General features: G+C 40.6%; 1 protein-coding gene across 2 annotated transcripts in view; it reads left to right on the forward strand.

Moving 5' to 3' along the window:
* Nucleotides 1-23,138, forward strand: part of PTPRQ (protein tyrosine phosphatase, receptor type Q) — a 239,951-nt gene that overhangs the window by 84,208 nt on the left and 132,605 nt on the right. For both annotated transcript variants that reach the window (XM_025191547.1, XM_025191548.1), the window contains 9 exons: nt 662-834; nt 5,938-6,145; nt 7,259-7,411; nt 7,530-7,709; nt 11,005-11,112; nt 15,448-15,729; nt 18,307-18,489; nt 19,192-19,293; nt 21,547-21,667. In XM_025191547.1, the coding sequence (XP_025047332.1) occupies nt 662-834; nt 5,938-6,145; nt 7,259-7,411; nt 7,530-7,709; nt 11,005-11,112; nt 15,448-15,729; nt 18,307-18,489; nt 19,192-19,293; nt 21,547-21,667 (1,510 nt within the window). The remainder of the gene's footprint in view (nt 1-661; nt 835-5,937; nt 6,146-7,258; nt 7,412-7,529; nt 7,710-11,004; nt 11,113-15,447; nt 15,730-18,306; nt 18,490-19,191; nt 19,294-21,546; nt 21,668-23,138) is intronic.

Genomic DNA, 23,138 nt, shown 5'->3' on the forward strand with positions numbered 1-23,138 from the left:
AATGTAAAAAGAATGTCAATTTCACTGAGCACATGCCAGGTTCATGAAACATATTCCATTCTTCAGGAACTAAAATAGTCTTTAAAATAAAATACATTTCATGGGAAGTTGGACATTTTTTGGTTTAAAACAAAATAAAACAGAATAAAATTTCATGCAAACTGAAAACGCTGGGGTTTTATCGAGCTCTCATCTTATTCTGTCTCTGATCTATGTTTTTTTTTATTTGTCAGATTTCTTTTACATTGTTGCTTCTGGAAAAATTATCAAAAAATAATACCTTTTTTCAAATTTTTACACTCTGCACCAGATTTTAAAGTGGTATAAATCAGTATAGTTCCCATAACTTTAGTGGCGCTACACTGATTTACACTAGTTCACTGCCTGGCCATGTGTGTACAGTCATATTATAGAACTCAGTACTCTATAGCTATCTGCATGTTTTTAAAATGTGATTAAGTCAGTATTAGAAAAAAAAAATATCTAAAGTAACTTGCTGATTGCTTTGAAACAACTCAGTTTCAAATCTGATTAAAATCTTGCTTTGTCTTGCTTAGTAGGCTGAGAAAGTTAATAGTAACATTTAGAAAATGACTGACAGTCTTTAAATAAATTCACCATTGGAGATAGCATTTAATATACGCTTTTCCTTTTGTTTTAGTTCCAAGTGCTGTATCTGATTTACAACTAGTAGAGATAGAAGCCACACACACAAAAATTGTTTGGAGAAAACCACAGCAACCAAATGGAATTATTACTCAATATAGGGTTACAGTCATAGTTCAGAATACAGGAGAGCCTTTAGAAAATACAATTCTCACAGGAAAAATTAAGGTACTTTATTTTTTGTTTTGTTGTTTTTATTTGCATTGTTTTGTTCTTGTGAATGCCCTCATCTTTATAATTGTGAAATTAGTTACCGCTGATTAATTGTCATGACTTTTGCATTGATTTTTCTTCTTCATTTCTATAGTTAATTGAGGTTTAAGCAGGTTTTCACCCTTTCTAGATTCAGCTGATGTAAAATGTTTTTAGAATCCACCTCCATACACACATCACTAATCTGGTTTGGCTTTACAGATGAGCAAATATTTTGTAAAGGATAGGTTTGCCCATTTGGACATTTATATCATTTTGCTTTTATTACTAGTAATATTGTAAAGAATCCTTCATGTAAATTTAGGCGAGTGTATTCATATTTTTTTTCTTCAGACCCAAAGAAGAGTGCTTAGCACTTGAAAGCTTGTCTTTCTAAATTTATTACAACTATGCAATTGGTCCGGTAAAGGACCACACAACTTCTTGCTTTGCATATATTCATATTAGCCATTTTCTCAACTTCTAATAAATCTGGCCTAGATTCCGTCATCTATAATCTATGTTTAATGACATTGTTGTAAACAAAAACTTAAATTTTTATATATTATCATAGTTTTTTAGAATTGTTTTTAATAGGATTCTTAAATTGGTATTTTAATTGCCAACTCCAGATGTATTAGTTACAAGTTATTTTTAGGGATAGTGATTGTCATGAAGGAGTATAGTTTTGAAAATGAACATGTAATCTGAACATGAATAAATAGTTTCAATTATTATATATTTTACAGTAATATCTTTTGAGGCTGCTGCTGAGAATAAAATTATTGTTAGGCATTGTACAAATATGTAATATGCATTCATGCTCTTAAAAATTTACAGAAATATATTTTTATTAAGTCCATTTTACTGATAGGAAACAGGCATAGAAATATAAAATGGAGGTGATCAAAATTAACTGAACTTAGGTTTTTTGATGAAATTTTTCTTAACATTTTTCATTTTTTTATTGAGAGAATGAAAAAAATTAATTTCACAATTTTTTGAGGATGGGTCAGCATGCAATAGGAACTGCATGAATTGGTTTATTATTATTATTATTATTATTATTATTATTATTATTATTATTATTATTGGAAAACCCATATAATTTAGAAAGAAAATCATGAACTTGTTTGCTGGCTTCTCAACCAGCTCTATTATTTCATGATTTGTGAAAGGTTGCATGGGAAGTCTGTGGATTATATTGCTTCACTGAAGAAAATGAAGTAATGTTTCAGGGTTAAGCCTTTCATGAAAATAATACAATTAGTAAGCTATTGATGAATGTTAAATAGTTTTAAAATCTTGACTCGCTTTCAGAACAATAAAAGTTAATTTTCCATTTTCAGTGAAGTTAATTTGCAGTCATAATAATTTAGCAAATAAGAAAATAAAATGTTATCTTATTAATATATTGAACTGTTTATTACATGCTATACTGTAGATGAACTTTAGTCAAAGGAAGCAAAAAGATCTGAATATGAGAAGTCCAGTGAAAAGTCCATTGACTTCTCAATTGGGGCTTGGAGCATCCAAAGTGAATATAGGATTAGACAGTATTAGACAATATACCATATTTCTAGATAGATTGTTACATGTCCTAGACTTGAAAAAATTATCACAGCAGATTTTTGACTGAAAGATTCTACTCTTTTTTTTTGTTCATGGTACTCCATTTATGGTCAATAGGACCAGCGACAGACATTACACATAAACCAGTTTAAGTGATCAGAAACTGGTTTAAACCTGTAACAGGACAGACATTCAGTGCATATAAAGTTTCAACCATTTTGAAACCGGTTTGAGATGAATCTGGTTGAATGTAGTATCAGACTTAAATGATTTGGCTCAAACCGGTTTATGCAGCGTCTGTCCTTGGCCGTTTGATGGTTTTAGGTAAATCAGAGACCCTCAGCATCCCGGCATGCTCTCTTGGCTGGGTGGGGCTATCTGCCCCAGCCCAGCCAAGCTGGCCCTGCCCCTCAGCTCCCCAGCCTCAGCAAGGACAGGCAGGAGCAAAGGTCTGGCCAGAGAGGGGTTTAATTCTTCTGCAGTGGGAGGCTGGCGGCAGCGCTCTTATTGGGGGTAGCAGCCCCTGTCATACTGCAGGGGAGCATGAGCCCCTTCCCAGTGAGGGGCTGTGCTGTGGGGCTGGCAGAGCTGCAGCCAGCTGTGTGGCAGCACAGGGGTCCCAAGCAGGCCAGAGCCCTGTAAGTCCCCCACAAGGCTCCACAGCGCAGCCCCCGCTGGGAAGGGGCTCGCTCCAAGAAGCCATCATGGTTACTACCGGTGGCCCGTGCCGGGGGGGCGTGGCCCGGGCCCCTGCCACTGTTCTGTGCTCCGGGCAAGCCCCACACAGCTGGAGGGGGGTTATTCAGCCGCTGGCACTGGAGCACGGTTTACAGTTTGCCCCAAGCATTGGAGCTGCCGCAGCTGCTCCCTGCTCAGGGCAAGCCCCTCCTGGCCGGAAGGGCTTATTCAGTCGCTGGCCGGGAGGGGCTTGGCCCAAGCAGGGAGATGCTGCAGCAGCTCCGGTGCTTGGGGCAAGTTCTTTCCTGGCAGGAGGGGGCTTATTCAGCCACTGGCACCAGAGCGCAGTTTGCCAGGCTGGGCTCTAGCCTCCACAGTTGTGTGTTGGGGCCAGCTCCCTCCTGGCCAGAGGGGCTTATTCAGCCACTGGCCCCGGCAGCTGCAGCCCAGCCAGGCAAACCGTGATCTGGTGCCAGAGGCTGAATAGGCCCCCTCGAGCCAGGAGGGCTTGCAGGGCCCTGGCCTGCTTGGGACCCTGGTGCTGCCGCACGCAGCTGGCTGCAGCTCTGCCAGCCCCGCAGCACAGCCACCAGCCTCCCGCTGCAGCATCAGGGAGGAGGCACGGCCAGGCAGGGATGGGGTTTTTCCTCCGGCCTTCAATGGAGGGGACAGCCAGGGGGCCTATTCTGGGCAGGAAGTGAGGGGTGAGTGCCGGGCCGACCCAGCTCCAGTCCCTGCTGGTGGCACGGGGGGGGGGGGGGATTAAACCCCTCTCTGGCCAGTTCAACCTGGGTGGGCCACGCACCCCCCCAGCACAGCTTCCCTGCAGCCGAGGGCCGCTCTAGCACCCCCCGGCTCCTGGCCTGAGCAACTGCAGACATGTGCCCACATTGCCTCAGTGAAGAGAGCATGTTTGTCTGGTTTTGAACCGGTTCAGCCTAGCCAGGTTAGACTAAGGTTGAATCAGTTGAATCAAAGGTTGAATCGGTTCAGGCTCCGGCTTTTTGAACGTCTGTCCCTAACCAAGATGTTCTGCATAAACAGGGAGTATAGTCTAATTTGATGAGAGTTGAGAACAGTTTGTTTTCAAATTGAATGCTGTGCCTGGAACCACACACAAAATAGAATTAAAATAAGTAACTGCTCATTTATTAAACTTGGGAAGGGTGCTTTGGGGAAAAAAATTGTATGTGTTCATGTAATTAAAGATTGTACCATACATCGTAGATACTAGGAGCCAAATTAAGGTTGCAAAGACTATTGTAATTTTATCAGTTCCTAATGTAGCATTGACTCCTAAGCATTATTTTATTATGATGTATTGGATGTGATTTCCAAATTGAAAAAACAAACCCAACAACAGAAAATAAAGGCAAACATTGGATTATATGGAAAGATATTGATCCTGACTATAAACTTTATCAGTATTTGGACCTTTAGATTTATTACCTTTTTATCTAAAGTAGTAACTGACAGCATTAGTAGCCGTTATCTTTTCAGGACCAAGTACAAGAGAGGAATTAGACAAAACCTGTTTCTTTGCTGCCACAAAGTATATTTTTTCAGCTGGGTGACTCATATGGATTACTGCAAAGTCCTGTGCTGTTTATCTCTGCCTGTGCTTGACCTCACCAAGTATCTTGTAAGGATACCTGTACCTCACCAGTACAGGATCTTGTTAGTCAATACATGCTAGTTATCTTGCTGTAAATACATACCTTTTGACAGTGAAGACTTGGCCACAGCTGACAATGACTGATGTAGAGACTTGGGATTCATAGGTTCAGTTCCAGGTTCTGGATGAGAGAATGGTTTCTGGTGGATATAGATTGTATCGTGTTGTCCCTTTGCCCATCCCTATTTAACTCCATATCTCACTCCCACCCCTCTACTGCTCTCTACCATTCACCCACTGGGTTCTGATAGTCTTCTCCTATCCTTCTTTGCATTTCCCAGTTCTTGTCCCTTTGTTTTTTGTGCCTATCCATGCCCATATCCCCTGCCTTCTTCCTGCTGCCCACTTTGCACATAAATATACTCCAGTCCTCTTTCCTTCCCTCCCCTACTCCTAGCTACCCTACTGGCTCCTATTGTACTCCCCTCTGTTTCTTTTAATCTTCTGGCTCCTTTTCATTCCCACGTAGTCCAATCTGTAACCCATTCTCCATATTCGATAGGGAGAACATGGAGATAACAGGATAGATTCTCCCTCCTCTCAGTTCAAAGCCTAATTGCCATTTTTGCAGCCTTGGGCTTGAACATACTTAGTATAGATGGAATCATCAGAGAATTTTCTTCCAAACTCTAACAAGTCACTACTGAGCATGGGATGTCTGTGACACGAGGGTAATTCCCTCTTAAATTTCAGGATCTTACTCAAAGACATGGGGGCACTAGAACTTTTCTGTGAAATATTTGTAAGATATTTTTAACAACACAAAGCAACATATGATTCTGTAATTATGTGTTCAGAAACTGTTGAGTTATTTGGGCTGAAACTTTCTAAAACTAGCGAAAGAACTCAGCTGGTCTCAGACATCATAGAACATTTCCATTTGGAAACATGGAAAATTTGTTTGAGAAGTTAGTTGAGCAAAGTTACAGGCATCTGAGAGAGCTTCTTTTAATGGACAGTGTCAGGCAGCTGTATTTGTGACCAACATAATGAGCTCCATCTACAATATATATTAGTCTAATTTGTCTCGTATACTATTATATTCTATTCATTTATAATATTTTAAGTATATAGTAATAAGCATTCTAATGAGAAAAGCAAATTAATGGTGTCACATATGGTTTCTAAGTTATTTTTGTATTCTTTACTTTTAGTATTTGATTGATTCTATGGATCCAGACATAATAAATGAAAATATCCAGTCTTTCACTTGGAATACAATAGAAACAGCCACTGGATTATATGAAGGCTCAGGCGAGATGTTCTCCACAATACAAACAGATTCCCCAGGAATATTTATGAGTTTGTCTAATGATAATTTGCCCAATATGGATGGAGCTGAAGAATTACATTCAGCTTCTGGTAAATTTTAAGATTTTTTTTTTTTTACCTTCCTCCATGTTCAAAAAGTCCCGGTCACTGTCACAAATATGATCTTTAGCACAGAGTTCAACTAAATTATCAATGGGTGATTTGCTGGAGTCGGATTTTTTTTACTACCAAATAACCTTCTGAAGCAAATGAGAATGCCACACAGGCAGGAGCTAGCCCCTTGTCACCCAGCTGACCTTCCTTCTAGAGAAAGTAGCACCCTTGAGCCATCAGCCAAGCTGCATAGACAATCAGTTATTACAGTTGCCAAAGCAGGTGTGATTGTAGGGGATTAACATATCTCCAGGCCCTTCACAGACCTTGATTTCTCTGAGCCTTTTGACTAATAGGTTTTCAAATGTCACTGAAGGTAAATAGGTCAAAAAGTTATAACTCTGCTGTATGGGTGACAAACAGGTGGAGATGACCCCGTGACATGGTGATGTCATTAGTGTGTACACTTGTTCTAAATTATCAATGGAACATTGTTTCTTTAGTAAGTATGGATATTTATGACCCATTAAATACAGGCTTAAAATGCTTCTCCACATTTTTTTTTACAGTAAGAGATTTAAACAGCAGCTAGAGGGTCAAACTGTGATTTTAAACTCAGTTAAACACTGCCTCTCCAGTATAATGGAGGGTAGAAACCTCTGATATCCCAAATAACAGGACAAGACATTAGTCTCAAATTACAATAGAAAAACATAGGTTGGAATATTAGGAAAAAAATGTCTTAACTATGAGCACTCAAACGGATTAGAAAGATTGTGGAATTTCCATCCCTGGCAATTTTTAAGAGCAGATTTAGACAGTCATTTGGATGAGATGGTTTAGACAGGGATGATCATGCCTTGAACATGGGGTTGAACCAGATATCCTTCTGAGATCCTTCCAGTCCAATTTTTTTTCATGACTATGCATATTGGAAGGGTTAGGACATTCCTCTGTCCCTGCAAAACAATGCAACATCTACCTTCTAGGTTGGCCTGAAAGTGAAGTGAAAATATCTGTATTAATATTGCGTGGACATTTCAGCTTGCAAAAAATCCTTTAGTTTTACAAATGGATAACAAAGATTTTTATTCCCTTTTAAAATGACAGATAACGAATATGCCATTGATATTTCAGCTGAAGAGCTGTCATATGTTATAAAAGGCCTTCTGCCTTTCACAAACTACACAATCAGTGTGTCTGCTTTCACTATGATTGGAGAAGGGCCACCAGCTGTTCTCTCAGTTAGAACACGTGAACAAGGTACATGTTTATAACTCTGAAATAATTTGCTGTAAATGATTCCTCCTTTTCCTCTTGTTTTTGTTATCATTGTTATTGCTCCTACATGCAATTTTATTTTTTGTCTTTGTTTCTTTAGTGCCCAGCTCAGTACAAAATATACATTATAAAAATATTAGCTCATCATCTGTTTTGCTATATTGGGATCCTCCAGCAAATCCAAATGGAAAAATCACTCATTATACAGTTTATGCAATGGAATTGGATACAAAGAGAACATTCCAGTTGATAACCACAAACAACAGCTTATTTATAACAGGTACAGTGTAGCTTCATAAAATAAATTACAGCTGTGCCGTGCCAGTTTTACCATCACTAATTTTAAAAGGTATAAGTATTTACAGTGTAGGCAGACTAGGTTTTTCTTTCCTGAACTCTACGTGAAAGGGGACCTTGGGCAGCACTTTCGAAGCATTGTCCTCTTCTTGCTACTAACCCCATGGAGGTTTGGGAAGGGTATAGTGACATGTTAGGGGAGGAGTGAGTGGTGCTGGTGGAAAAGACCTGTTGTATCCTTGTTTGGGTTCTTGGAAATTATCTGGAAAAGGTAATAAAAGTTCTCGGCTCAGGGTCTGGCATGGCTAGAAATCTTCTTGGCTATATGGCTCCAGAGGAGGTCAAGGACCTGAAGGGAGTTTGATGGGAGAGGAGGGCACAGGACCAGAAATAACTTTCTCATAGAAAGCTGAAGTCTTCTGTTAATCCAAATCAATTTAACAGGTTTCAGGGTGGCCTTTAAGGTAAAATAAATCCTATTCACTCCAGCTGTTTCAGAACGATGATTGATAATTTATTCAGTAGTTTTCCCATGGATTTTTTTTCCCATAGCAATAAACTGTTTTGGCTTTTCATGTGTAAGGATGACAATCTGAGTTAACGTTTCTTTAGTGCAAGTTCTTTTACTTTTTTCCACTGTGTATTATAAAATTATAATTTTCTCTGCTTTTAAGATTACCTTTTCTTTTAGCAATAAAAATAGTGGTTTTTCAAACACCAGTTTTCAATTCTCATAGTACCATAATTTTATACAACATGTATATGCTTATGTAGGCATATGTATGCACGCACACACAAATACTCACTCATGCAGGATTCCAGGTGGATTAATTGCTAAAGTACTGAACAAAGACTAGTCATCTTCTCCTAAAATTAACTGACTGTTTAGCATGAAGAAGGAAATAAGATAGAATTATAGAAAATTAGGGTTGTAAGGGACCTCAGGAGCAAAGCAGGACCAACCCCTTAAAGGAGGACAACCCCCAACTACAGCATCAAAGCCAAGGCTACCTAGGTCTTAAAAACCTCTAAAGATGGAGACTCCACAACCTCTCTGGGAAGCCACTTTACTACCTTCCTGGCAAAAAATGTTTTCCTAATATCTAACCTAAACTTCCCTGGCTGCAGCTTGAGACCGTTGCTCCTTGTTGTATCATCTCATCTCCCACCACTAAGAGCAGTCTAGCTCCATCCTCTTTGTGACCACCCTTCAGGTAGTTGAAGGCTACAATTAAGTCCTAAATAAACACTAAATAAGCCCAGTTCCCTCAGCCTTCCCTCAAGTCATGTGCCCCAGCCCTCTAACCACTTTCGATGCCTTCCACTGGACTCTCTCCAATATGTCCATACTTTTTTCTGTAGACTTTGTTCTTGTCCTTATGAGATTTCTTTTGGTCCAGTCCTCCATTTGTTGAGGTCTCTGAATCCTAGCCATATCCTCCAGTATATCTGCTACTCCTCCCACCCTGGTGTCATTGGCAAACTTGGTGAGGGTGCACCTCATCCTATCTTCCAGATGGTTGATGAAGATATTGGAAAAAAACAGCTCCAGGACCAGCCTCTGGAACACTCCACATGATACTGGCTTCCAGCTAGACAGCAAGCTATTGATTACTATCCTTTGAGCCTGACGATCCAGCCAGTTTTCTATCCACCTTACAGTCCATTCATCCAAGGGACTGAGGTGAGACTGACTGGTCCATAATTCCCTGGATCCTCCTCCTTCCCAAGAAGGGCACTATATTTGCTCTTTTCCAGTTGTCCAGGACACTTTCCAATTGCCATGAGTTTTTAAAGAAAGTGGACAGGGGCTCTACACTTACATAAGCCAACTCTCTCAGCACCTCTGGGTGCATTGTGTTCAGCACCATGGACTTTTATATGTTCAGTTTTTCTAAATAGTCCCTAACCTGTTCTTTCACCATTCACCTCCTCCCCAAACTTTGTTGCCAGGTGCAGTAGTCTGGGAGCTGACTTTGCCTGTGAAAGCTGACGTAAAACAGGCATTACATACTTCAGCCTTTTCCACATCATCTGTCAATAAGTTGCCTCCCCCATTTAGTAAGGAACCCAAACTCTCCCTAATCATCTTTTTGTTAGTGACATACTTGTAGTTATTCTTCACACTCCTTGCTAGCTGCAACAGCAATTGAGCTTTGGCTTTTCTGATTTCATCCCTGCAAGACTGAGCAATACTCATACTTCTCCCAAATCGTTTGCTCAAGTTTCTACTTTCCCTCGTGAATATAGTTTCAAGTCCTCCTCACTAGGTTAGCAATCTTGTCTGTGAAGATGTTCTTCCCTCTTCTTGTCAGGTGGATCTTATCGCTTTCTAGCAATCCTTCTTGGAACAACATCCCATGTTCGAAGAAGCCAAAGGCCAGCTGGCAACATCATCTGTGCAGTCATGCATTGATCTGTAGGATGCATCCATTCCTACGCAGGCTTTTCCCTTTGACTGGAAGGATCAAGAAGAACACTGCTTGAGCCCCTGTCTTCTTCACCTGTGCACCCAGAGTCCTGTAGTTACTATTGATCTGCTCCGCTGATCTGTCCCTGCTAAACTGCTTCCTTTCACCAAATCTATAGTGAAGGAAGATGAGAGAATTTCTGGACAAACTCCCTAGTGGACTCTTCACTGACTCTGAACTCTGGTTAAACAAGGGGCTTGAGTATTGGTCTAACTGCTGAGTTTTAGCTACTTATGCTAAATATATGCAGGTTAGTTACTCTTATTTAAGGAAAGAACTTACTTTAAAGGTTGCCCTTCAAAGAGTAGGGTGATGAACTGACCTGTGAACTGCTTGCAAACTGCCCTATTTGCTGCCCCTGTTCACTCACTCTCTGGTTGTTGGAGAGTCTCCTCTATACCCTTCTGGGCCTGGAATGACTCTGCCCCCTTGTTAGGGATTTCATCAGACACAAGCCACAGTCACCCAGCTAGTAGCACTCCCAGCTACTTAGAGCACATACCCAAACACATAGCACACCAAACAAAAACTTAGCAAGCCAAACACGCAGACAGCTCTAGCTCACTTACCTTCAAGAAACAGGATCTGATGCCTTATGCCTGGCTCCTCTTCCTCTTTCACTTCTTTCTCTTTTTCCCAGTGAACTGCTTGTGAATTGCCCTCTTTGCTGCTCCTGTTTGCTCACTAAAATATGTATGTTATAATGATTAAGATATTAAAACATGCACATTTTAATGCTGAAATAAATGTACAGAAAAGAAAAGATGGTGTAGATCACAGACTCAAGATTTTCCTTTTCCTTCTTAGGTTTGGAAAAGTACACAAATTATAAAATGAGAGTAGCAGCATCCACTACTGTGGGAGAGAGTGCTCTGTCTGAAGAGAATGATATTTTTGTAAGAACACCAGAAGATGGTAAGCGTATTTTTGCACTAACATTTCTTTGTTGAACCAGGTGCCTATCTAGAGTACTGGTGCATGTACAAATAATCCAGCACACAAGTTAGGATCACAGTCTAAAATATGGAGCCACCTTTTAAGGACATTGGGGCTGGGTGGGGCTGGGATGTTCAATTGGCCAGATAGCAATATGGATGGCCCCAAACAGCAGTTTATTCTTCCTTTGCTTTGGACATTTTTGGGAGGCACATTCATACTACCTAAGGGTTACCACTCTTCTCAGGGGAGTTTTCTATCCCCTGTACCTTAGCTGGAAACTATGGGTTATGGCAGCTGTGATGTTTGTGGAATAGGGCCTAGGAAACAAGAGATCCACTATTGCTTACTATGACTTCAGTTTAGGAGGGTAAGACATGGCCACATTTTGAAGTGCATCACAGAAATGACATACATAAAACTAAGCAAGTTATTTGGATTTTCTTTTTTACCAGCATCAGTAAAAGAGATGTTATGAATTTGGTTGTTTATTATTCATTGTTTAAAAACATTAACAGATAAATCCACTAACCACATGTGCATCTATCAGATATATGTGGCTAGCTTTTTAGTTCAGGTTCTGAGGTGGTGGAGAGCTGCATCATTTCTTTCAGGACACAGGAGAGAATTCTAAAGGTGTTCTGGAGCATCCAGGTTTGCAAGAGATCCATCCCTCTGCCACATGCACGCTGCCTCAGAACTTTTCCGTCTTTGGACAGCTATAGCCATCCAGTGTTGTGAAAAGGAGAGGACCATTTTTGTGTCTATTCCCCATTACTTTGAAGTTGTTTTCCCTCAGGACTTTTGTATCATAGCAGGGAGTATCTATGTAAATGTTTCTAAATGCTGTTATATAAGGGCATTAGAAGCAGGTAGTCCAACACAGCACAAGAGAGGTAGGAAGGATTCGAGTCTCTGAGAATGCTAGGCCCTCCTGGTTCTTAAAAAGCATGATTGGTAGGGCTGTGCGACGCTTTGGTTGCTGATTCAATTTGGAGGAGATTCGGTCCGATTCGGTGGCCAAATCTCTGAATCCGAATTGAATCGGGAGACTTATTAAAAGTCTGAATTGATTCAAAGCCTCCAAATCAATTCGGAAAAGATTTTGAGATTTGGGCAGTCCCCACTTGCTGTTGCAGGGAGCTGGACCTGGGCTCCGTGCTGGTAAGTAGGGGACCATAGGGAGCCCCCCCCTCCCCCCAGCCCCATCCTCTGCCCACTCTCCCAGCCCCATCAATGGCTGGCCCCACCCAGCCCCAATCCCCAGCCCTTTAAAAAAAAAAAAAAAAAAAAAAGCCCAGCACTCACCAGCTGCTGCAGTGGCCATCAGGGCCTCTGGGGGCTCATGGCAGAGCCCCTCCCCATGCAGTGTGGGGCAGTGAGGATCGCCCCTCCACCTGGCAGGAGCCAGTGAGTGCAGGACTTGCCAGGACACTGGGGCTGGGTGTTGCAGCCATTGACTGGGACTGGGAGAGCGGGTGGGGAATGGGGCCTGTTCAATTCGGAGTTTCGGCCAAACTTCCATCGAGCTCACTGCTGATTGATGACCATTAAGATCTGTGTATAATTCTGTGTACAGTGATGTTAAGGTCACACATAAAGCAAGTCTAGCTATGGAGTAGTATGACAGTTGAAAATCTACTTGCAGCATCTGACCTTGGGTCAGCAATCATAGTATGCTCAAAATGCCTGCACTAGATATGAATATCTCTTTTCTAGAAAAGCTGGTTATTCAGAAGGGATAGATCCAACTCATAGATATCTAAACAGGACTCAGGTGGAATTTATTTGCCTACATTCCAAAAAGTAATTTAGTTTGACACAGCTCCAACCATTACAAACCACATGGAATCCTTAGATACCTCAGGATTAGGATGTAGGTCAAGCATTATAGTTCCTAACTGTGCCTAAATTCTGTGGCAATCCAGATTGGAACTGGTAGGCACTTTTATATCCATTTAAGTCCTTCAAAAAAGTGGTGGAAGAAGAGAGGTGCCCTGATCCTGAAAAGGTTAAGAACCAGTGCAATAGATTAAAATTGGTATAAGTGGGAGAAGAATCAGGATAACTATCTATGGTCCTGTTCATGCAATCAGACCATTAAGCTTTCACAAAATCCCACTGACATCGATGAGACTGTTGCATCGGCCATAGTAATTTGACAGCATGATCAGCACTGAGTTTAGAACATTAAAAAGAAGGAATGGCAACAAATCCCCAGATGGATTAGCAGAAGACAGAAGATATGCCAACACAGATATTGTTTTGAGTAATGCATGTTTTGAGATTTTTCCAAGATGTAAAAGCAAGTATTTGCAATACTCGTTGTGTTTTTGCTTGGGCAAAGAAAAGATTTGCAGAAGGAGAGGATGGTGCAGGCAAGGTGGGTGGATCATGAAAAAATGCGTGTATGGAAGAAGGTACAGCAGTCTGATTAGTTGTAAGGATTCTTGGGATTAGTGATGAGAGGATGAGTTGCCTAAAAAAAAAAAAGAATACAGAAACAGGCAGGAGTTAAGCTCCGTGAACGTATGAATAAATAGCTTGAATTGGATGTGGAAGCTGAGGAAGGGATCTGAAGAAAGTCTTGATGTACAGAGGTTTCTTTTGTGGCTTCATATTGGATGGGTTTGCATAGAGTTAAATAAAGAAAATCTAGAAAAGCTACCGTGTTTGGGGTGTAAGATGATCAAAGTTTTGACTACAGTAATATTGTGGGAAAATTGGGCTAGGGTAAAAAACTGGTTAGATTTAGGCCTGGCCTATGTTGCATAATTCTGCCTATTAAAACTAAGCAAAAGTAAGTATGTCCATACTTAAAGCTATACTGTGGTGGTAGAACCCCTTCTTTCTACTGACATAATAATAATCTTTCTGACTGAAATAGCTTTCTGTTGCCACCCGGCAGCTAATAGAAAGTACATGTAGATGGATTTGCACCTTCCGCAGGCTGCCAGGATCCCTTCAGGAGTTGTGGTCTCCTACAATGAACTTAACACTGTGATGCGGGGGACATCACTAGGCCAGTCACAAAGTCAGCTTGCCCACCTGTCTAGGGCATCCTGCACCATCTTTTCTGCCATGCCTTGATGTATAAAAGAAAATGTAATAATGTGGGAGGCTGCCCATTTTATGCCCTGATACCTAGGATGTTATACACGGCTCTGAACCTTCCCTCATACTGTATCCCATGCCCTGTCACTAGGGCTTCCACTCATACCCTTTCACTAAGGCCTCCACTCTGCCTACTCTGGTTGGCTCATGTGCAGTCCTTCAGGCCCCATAAGGCCCTACTCTACACGGCTGCTGGACATTACTCTGCCCCCACACTGGGACTATGAGGGCTTACACCCTGTGCGTCGCAGGTGTCCGCAGATATGCCTGGACCCCACTCATAGCCTATGGCCCACTCAGGCATCAGGTGTCTGTGGATAAACCTGGACCCTTCTCTAGGCCCCACACAAAGGGTCTGGGTCCTGCCTCAGGCCCCACTCAGTGGGCTTGGGCCCCTGTGCTTTTCTCTCAGGGTGTGCTTCCCTAGTCTCCCCTCCATGGGGTAACGTGCAAGGCAGAGGGGGCTGAGGCTTTCTGGTGCCCCATACTTGCCCTTCAGTGGGGAGGCACAGGTGTGGCATTTTCTAGAAGCTGCCCTGCCACAAGCAGTCCCACCACACCATCCATTTTGAAGCGCCCCCCCTGCCACAAGCAGTCCCACCACACCATCCAACTCCAGCAGGGTGTAGTTTTAGGTCATTCCCCAGGAACAGGAGACTCCTCCATCCCAATAGTTCCTTCCCTGTACCTCCATGATGTTATGTGAGCAGCAGCTCCAGCTGGGCAATGTTCTCCCTCCAGCTGCTTGCCACAACTGCTGGCTCTACTGCTCAGGACCTCCTCTTATCTCTAGCAGCTGGGCCCTCTTCCCAATCAGGCGGCCTCCTGCTGGCCATGTGACTCCTGATTGGAAGTACAGTCACCTGCTGGCTGCTCTGCGGCCTGTTGTGGGCCTAAAGTGGCAGGTACCAAAGGTGCCCTGCCACAGACACCCTTGCCAGCACAGCTGCTCTAGTGGAGCTGTGAAAATGTGCATGCACTCTGTCATATTCCCCATGGTGACCATTGTCTTCTGGCAGAAGCCTCCTAAGTTATAGGTAAAACCTTTGTGAGAAAACAGATGGTTTTCATCTCCTTTAGCTCTGGGTATCTCTGCAGCAACACCTACATTTTCCAAACAGTATGTGCATATTTGAGAACTTCTATATGCAATCAGTTAAAATTTTCAAAAATGTTTAATTTTTGTATTCTTTGTTCCAGAACCAGGCTCCCCACCTCAGAATATAAAGTTATTAGATGCAACTGCAACAGAAATAAACTTGAGATGGTCACCACCTGATCAACCTAATGGGATCATAACTCATTATGAAGTTTTGTACAATTATGCCAATGATCTATTTATTAAAAATACCTCAAATACAAGTATTTTATTACGTGGACTGAAACCTTACACTGCCTACAACATTTCTGTAAGGGCTTTTACTAGACTGGGCCATGGAAATCAGTCATCATTTCCACTGTCTGTAAGAACTCCTGAAACTGGTAAGAATTTTCTTAAATACCATAATTTATTTACAATTGGTTGTTGGTTTGTTTTGATTGGTTGGCACTTTAGGCATAGAAAAATCACTGTATTCTATTAAAGGCAATATGTTTTTTTCTTTTCATTAATTTTGATCCAAATTTTTTCCTTCTCCACCCATGTGAGTTCTTAGTAAGGGGCAAGAAAGGGGCTGTGTTACATCCTATATTGGCTTACTTAAGTTCCAGAAAATTCCTCCTGCCTTCCAACAGAACATCTCATTTTTAAGGGAAAGGAGGAATTTAAAAAAGCCAGGCTTTTTGTTGAGGATGGGGAGCTTGAATTTGATTTCGATAAGAGAAAGGAAGCCAATAAAATAATTCAAAGACACGTGATGTCATGGCTGAAATAACAGGAATATGATTTTCTTAGCAACATTTTGGAGAAGGGAAAGATTCATAGATGTTAGGGGTTGGAAGGGGCCTTACTATGAATTGGAACAGGAGATGGTTACATTAGATAAAATTTGAATTTGCCCACAACAGGGAAAATATGCTTTATCACTGGGGATTACAAAGGAGAGGTAGATTTTGAACATATTAAACAGAAAAAAACAAAATGTAGTGAGAAACTTTACATAAAGGGTAAGTGTAGGAAGGGAGAAGAAAAAGAAAAGTCTGGGAGACAGTCAAGGTAGTGGAATTATTCTCTATCAGTGCAGAGAAGAGAGTCCAGAGAAGGTTTAGGGGGAAAGGCTGAGGTAGTTGTTGAAGAGCAGATGTTGCAGAGGCAGCTAGAAAAACTGGGATCCCACTGAGGGTGAGATGTCAGGAGATCTGAGTAGTATTTTTTGACTAACTGGCTGATAGGTGGTGTTCGAATGAATGGGAAGAAATAAGGTTACAAAGGGAGACATTGCGGAAAGGACTGAAAGGATCTCTTAGGGATATAAACAGAGAGGAAGGATGGGAAGACGATATATATGACATTAATAACCTCGATAAGGGTAGCATCATTGGAGTAGAGAGACAAAAGCCTAACTGGAAGGAATCTATTACAGAGGGCCAGTGAGAGTGAACTAAATGCTCTAGAATTCTGGAAGCAAAGGAAAATAAGATGGACTCTAGATCATGTGAAAGTTCATTTTCTGTCTTGAGGAAGTTAAAAAAAAAAAAAGAAAAGAAAAAGGAAAAAGAAACATGAAGCTAGGGAAAGCTACAAAAATAGGCTACTATGCATAAATACGGATTTTAAAAACTGACTCTATAAATGAACATTTGAAACATTTGAGCTATGTTCATTTGGATAGGCAAAGATAATCACGATACTCTGTGTAAAACTGTTTGTATTTGTTTACCTAAAGGTAAGTAACATAATCTCTCATTTGTTCTTAAAAGTCAATGGAGACTTTAATACCAGGGCCTTAAACTTGGTGAGAATCTTTAATAAATAACTTAAGATACTGCAGTATGAAGACTGTACTGTACTAACATTATTGTAGAAATACTTTTTTAGGATCAAAATAAAAATATAATGTAAGCTTAGTTACCAGGAGACCATGTCTCCTCCTTGGTTATGAGTTTCATAGATTTCATAGACATTAGGGCTGGAAGGGACCTCGGAAGATCATCGAGTCCAGCCCCCTGCCCAAAGGACAGGAAGTCAGCTGGGGTCATAGGATCCCAGCAAGATAAGCATCCAGTTTCATCTTGAACGTGTTCAATGAAGGCGCTTGAACCACCTCCGGTGGCAGGCTGTTCCAGACCTTGGGGGCTCGGACAATAAAGAAATTCTTCCTTATGTCCAGCCTGAAACGATCTTGAAGTAGTTTGTGACCATTCGACCTCGTCATCCCTTGGGGCGCTCTGGTGAACAAACGTTCCCCCAGATGCTGGTGGTCACCCCTGATAAACTTGTAGGTGGCCATCAGATCACCCCTGAGCCTGCGCTTTTCCAGGCTAAAGAGCCCCAGGGCTCTCAGCCTGTCATCGTAGGGTCTGCTTCCCTGACCTCTGATCATGCACGTGGCTCTTCTCTGGACTCTCTCAAGCTTCTCCATATCCTTTTTGAATTGTGGAGCCCACAATTGGAGCCCTCCAATTGTGGAGTTGTGGAAAAGTATGTTTGGGGGCGGGGGGGGTTCTTAAATGGAAAAATCAAATAAAAGCTTTCCTAGTACCTCCTCCTTTGTGAACATTTGTATCAAAAGTACATTTGGTTCAGCAAAGGCTAAAGGAGAAAATGTGGTAGAAGCCCTTTGCTAAAATACTGGCAGCCTGTCAATGAAGAGTTGTATTGAGCTGTATGAAAGAGGATTCAGCATCATGAGGTAGGAGAAAATGAGTCAGAGGGTATTAACTGTGATGCCGAGATGTTAAAAAATATTCTATGAATCTAAATAAACTCTCATTATAAATGATCAATATATTCCTTGTGTCTTTTTTACCTTGCGGCTCAGCTTGTTTTCAAAATAATATGATAGCTTTTAGTACAAAAGATCAAATATTTCCAATATGCTGTGTGTTGTGAGGAGATGCTTAATAAATGAATGAAACTTTGACTTAAATCTTTTATAAGTATACATTTTCTTCCTTCAGTTCCTGATACTGCCCCAGAAAATATCACCTATAGAAACATCTCATCTATGGAAATCGAATTGTCATTTTTTCCACCATCTGATCCCAATGGGATCATACAGAAGTACACTGTATACCTCAGGGAGAGTAATGGAACTGAGCAAAGAATCATAAATTCTACCCTTCAGACACTACATATTACAGGTCAGTATGTAAAAATCGGAAACCTAATTGTGTCCAGCTTAGGTTATGCTTTTATAGGTCATGTTGTATAACTTGTATCAAACTTGTTCTCATGTTCATTTACCTATCTGGAGATAGTTTGATGCAAATATTCATGACTTACAAGATGTCACTACATCTCACATTTTGAGAAGATGGCCACCACTGACAGTAGACTCACTGCTATTTGCGCATTTTACGATTTTCATCCTGTACATATGTAATTAGTTCCATTAACTTCAGTGGGACTAGAGATAGGTATAAAATTAAGTATGAATGTAAGGGTTGGGATTAGAATTTAGTTTTCAAACACAATTATCTATATTATAGATTAAAAAAAAGTTCAAATTGATTTTTCACCATGTGAACTTGCAGATTTTTATATCAGAACTTTTGGACTTCTGAAATATTAGAAGATATTAAATGCTGAGATTTAATTCAAGTGCTGTAGGAGTCAGAAATATTTGGTCTGAAAATTCTTCAATTTTTTTGTCATTTTGAATACAAAATTTGAAGTCAATAGGCAATTGTAGATATATTCAATATTTTTTAAAGTGAGGCAGGGATATACTTATGGGCTGAGAATCCCAATTTACTCTCTCATTTTTTTTTTTTTAAAGCTTGGCTGTCAAAGAAACCTCTGTAACTTTTATAATGTAGTTTACTGAATTCTGTTTTATTTAGGTTTAAAGAAATATACAAAATATACAATAGAAATATCTGCAAGCACTACCAACGGTGAAGGGGTTCATAGTGCACCACATGACATACTGACAGATGAAGATGGTAAGTAGTATCACTGTACAGTTCTATTAGACTGGTCTTAACGTTTATTTCAAAAGTCTTTGTATATTTTTTTTTTTTTTTTTTACTTTTGATGCTTTCAATGGATACCTTCCATTTAGATGTTAGGGATCTTTACTCTTATTGGAACACATTTTGCCACACCAAAAGAGTGCTGCATTTGGAAATGTAGCTACCTTTCATTAGCATCTTATCTAGTGGTGTAATTAAGGTGTTGCGGGGAGTGGGGGGTGGAGACTGGAGCACCAACCCTAAACATCAACTTGGGCAGGCCACAAAAATAGTAGCTGCTGTGTTGCTGCTGCTAGCCTGAGCATTGCTGCTCTCCATGGCAAAGAACTGCCCAGTTACACCTCTGGACTTATCCACATCTTGTAATTTTTGCCTAAAATACTATAAGGCAGAGTTAAATTAGGAACAGTGCTTTCCTTATTCTCTTTGCATATGAACCAGGAACATCTTCATCTCTTGTGTTCCAGAGATTGTTGGGCTCTTCCTAAGTATTTACATTTTATATTTATTTGTACTGTGGTCATGCTGAAAAGCCCTAATCAGTAACACTAGGTTTCCTGAACTAATTATGGAGCAGGAGGCCAAGGATAGACCTAGTACACTACTGTCTCTTGTAACTAGTCTAGTAGGGTATGTTATCAGGGTACATAATACCTTTGATATAATAGTATCAGAGCATCTGTGCTTCTTGGAGGCATCAGGCTTGCATTAAACCGAGCTTCTTGGGGGAGAGCCTGCTGTGGTGACAGGTCTCTGCAAAACTCACAAAGTGGCCAAAGGATTTCAGAGTTGGGTCCATATTAGATTGCTCAATACAAATGTTGCTATAGTGCATTGCCAACATTATACATAATGCCATCTTTTATCAAAAGTGTTTTTTTTTAAAGAGTAAATATTCATTCTCTATGTTGGTAGAGTGTATGCAGCCTAAATAAAGAGCTGTATCAGTTAAAGACAGTATCTGAGAAATCACACATGCCTGAGAGGTGACATTTACTATTTACTCGACCTTTTACTGTAGTGCCACTGAGGATAATATAACAAGTAAAATACTAAATACAGCTGTCACCATTTTTCCTCCTGTAAATAAAGGCATGCACTGAATTTAATAAGCTTTTGTTCAGACAGAATTGAGATCTCTTTCAAAAGGTACCAAAAGTAAGTAGTTAAAAAGGACATTTCTGCTGTCCTTCATAGTAAAGAAAAAGGAAGAACAACTGAAAAATAAAAATGTTTATAATATGCCACATGTATCATATTCACAAGTACACTGTGTTCAGAATACCAGACCAAATGCCTCACAGATTTGCTAACAGCTATGCTTATGTTCTCAATTTCCATGCATGACTACAACTATGACCTGAATTTTTACTACATGATGCTGCTCTGTTTAATTTGGAAAATAAGTGTGTTAACATTATTTTGCAGTAGTGTCTACTTCTGTATGGTAGCTGTGAAGAAAATAAAATCTTTTACTTCCTCAGTTAGTAGAAAGCAGTATTAATACTAAACACGTACATGGGTACATTTGCATCAGCATTAGAATCAAAACTTGTTATAACATTTTCATTTAACTAGGGTAGTTCAGTGCTAAGTGGTTAGACAGCTGCCTAGTATTCACCTTAAAATGAATGTTAATTGTCTTGTTCATTTGAAATACATGTATATTTCTTCTGTGACATGTTTAAGGTATGGATATGTTCTTTATTAGGTAGAATGAATAGATTTAACTCTTGCACGGTATCCCTCATTTTTATCATCTCTCAATGCCATGAGAATCAATTTTCCCACCTTTTTGTGCTTCATATAATTATTTCCAGCTCCTTTTCTCCTCAGGGGAACTCTTTTGCTATATTTTACATGCATTCACACCTATAAAGTTCATGCTTTTATTGGAAGGAGAAAAATCACAATGTACTTGAACAGTAGAGGAATCACTGTGACATGCCCATTGCTCTGTTTTCTCATGAAATATTTTTTCCATTGAATAACAGAAACAGATGTTTTAACACCACCATGCAAAATCTTCCTTTATCATCTGGCTGAAAAAGGAAAAGAAGCTGGCTGTAGCAACACTTGATATGAATACTGTACCTGTGTGGTTCCATAATTCACTTTCTAGCACAAATAATTAAAATCTGATTTAAAGATACTGCATTTAACCATGTCATATAGATCTTGGCTGTTTAACAAGATGTTGTGTCCTGTATTTTCACTTTATAGTTCCTAGTTCTCCTCCAGAATCCCTTTCTGTAAAACAGTTGTCGGGTGTCATTGTGAAGTTGTCATGGAAACCACCACTGGAGCCAAATGGAATTATCCTTTATTACACAGTTCATGTCTGGTAAGGTTTTCTGGAAATGGTTCTGAGGATAAATATTAAACTGTAACATAATAGGAATGTAAGGTTTTTCTTACAGAATTTGTTGATTTACACAATTGTTGAGAGAGAATATGAATAACTCATATTAAAATCCTAGTTTTTTGTATATTTGAATTCATTTCTAAATAGGAGTAGGGAAAATGTAGACTGAAATGTTTTGCAAGAATCTCAAATACTTTTTTAAAGTTCTGGGGTTTGAAAAGTGAATTTTAATTATCCAAAGATCACCAATCTTGGTTTGGACTATTTAAAGGTAAGGCATTGACATACCCAGCTCCCCTGAACAATAGATTATCTTTCAAGCTTTCTGGCTGAGCTATCTAAAATACTTTTTTTTAGCTCTCATCCTGTGGCCCAAGCAAGCAAAGACTTGTTATGAAAAGAGTCCTTGTCCGTTCTGACATTGGTAGTAGCTGTAGTTTGTATACATCGTGTTTCTTACTATTTCAGCACCTCGCATCACTTTGTTGTCTCAACTCTAATGCTACCTCTTAAATAACTTCTTTCCTACCAATTCTTTGGTAGGATTGTGAGTGGTTCAGTGTTTGTCAGTTCCATTTGTGTTCTACCTTTTCCTCTTTCATACAACATTTAAAATCTCAGCTCAAAACCTCTTTCATGTTTCTCTTTTTAATCCTACCTGTTCTACAGAATTGGTATCTCTTCCTTTTTGTTTTTCCACATACGTTTACTGATGTAACTCTTGTCTTTTCCCTTTCCATATTCTTGATGTGTTTTGATTCTTATTTGCTATGGCTCACACACAATTTGGACGGTCATTAAGCAATAATCTTGAAAGGCCCTTGGGTGAAAGCTTCTATTGACTTTGAAGGAAGTTTCCTCTTGCACCTTTTAATTTTCTTCTCAAAATTGTTGAACACACTTTTGGGGGGAAAATTACAAACTTCATAATTTTAATTACCAAGCCTGGCTTAGCCAACCAGCATTCTTGAGGTAGGGGTTGTCTTCAGTTCACCATTTTCCAATGGACATAACCAGTGTGTGACAGGGGGCCTCCCGGGGGCCGAGTTCCACGGCCCGCCCCCTGTCTCTGTGGTCAACCGCCTGCCTATCTCGCCCGCCACGCCTTTGATGATAATTAGTTCGATTAAGATGTTAATTAAGCGGGAGGCTACCCATTTTAATGCCCCGATGCCAGGGGGCACTCTGCGGCTCCGACCTCCCCTGATACCGCAGCCCAAGCCTCGCAGATGGCATCATGGTGTTCACATCGTCACCGGCCCCACACTGGGCCCCCAAATCATCCGTACAGGATCCCTCTATGATCCTCTCCTCTCAGGCGGCCACTCCGCCATCATCCGGGCTACCTAGCCCCCCCAAAGCCATGTTCCCCTCTCGGGTGTGGTCCCCCCGGAACCTTCGGCCACTTGCCCTGGCCCACCTCCAGGCCAGTCGGGACCCCAGGCCCCCG

The sequence above is a fragment of the Alligator sinensis genome, unplaced genomic scaffold (genome assembly GCF_000455745.1).
Source record: "Alligator sinensis unplaced genomic scaffold, ASM45574v1 scaffold672_1, whole genome shotgun sequence".
Lineage (NCBI taxonomy): Eukaryota > Metazoa > Chordata > Crocodylia > Alligatoridae > Alligator > Alligator sinensis.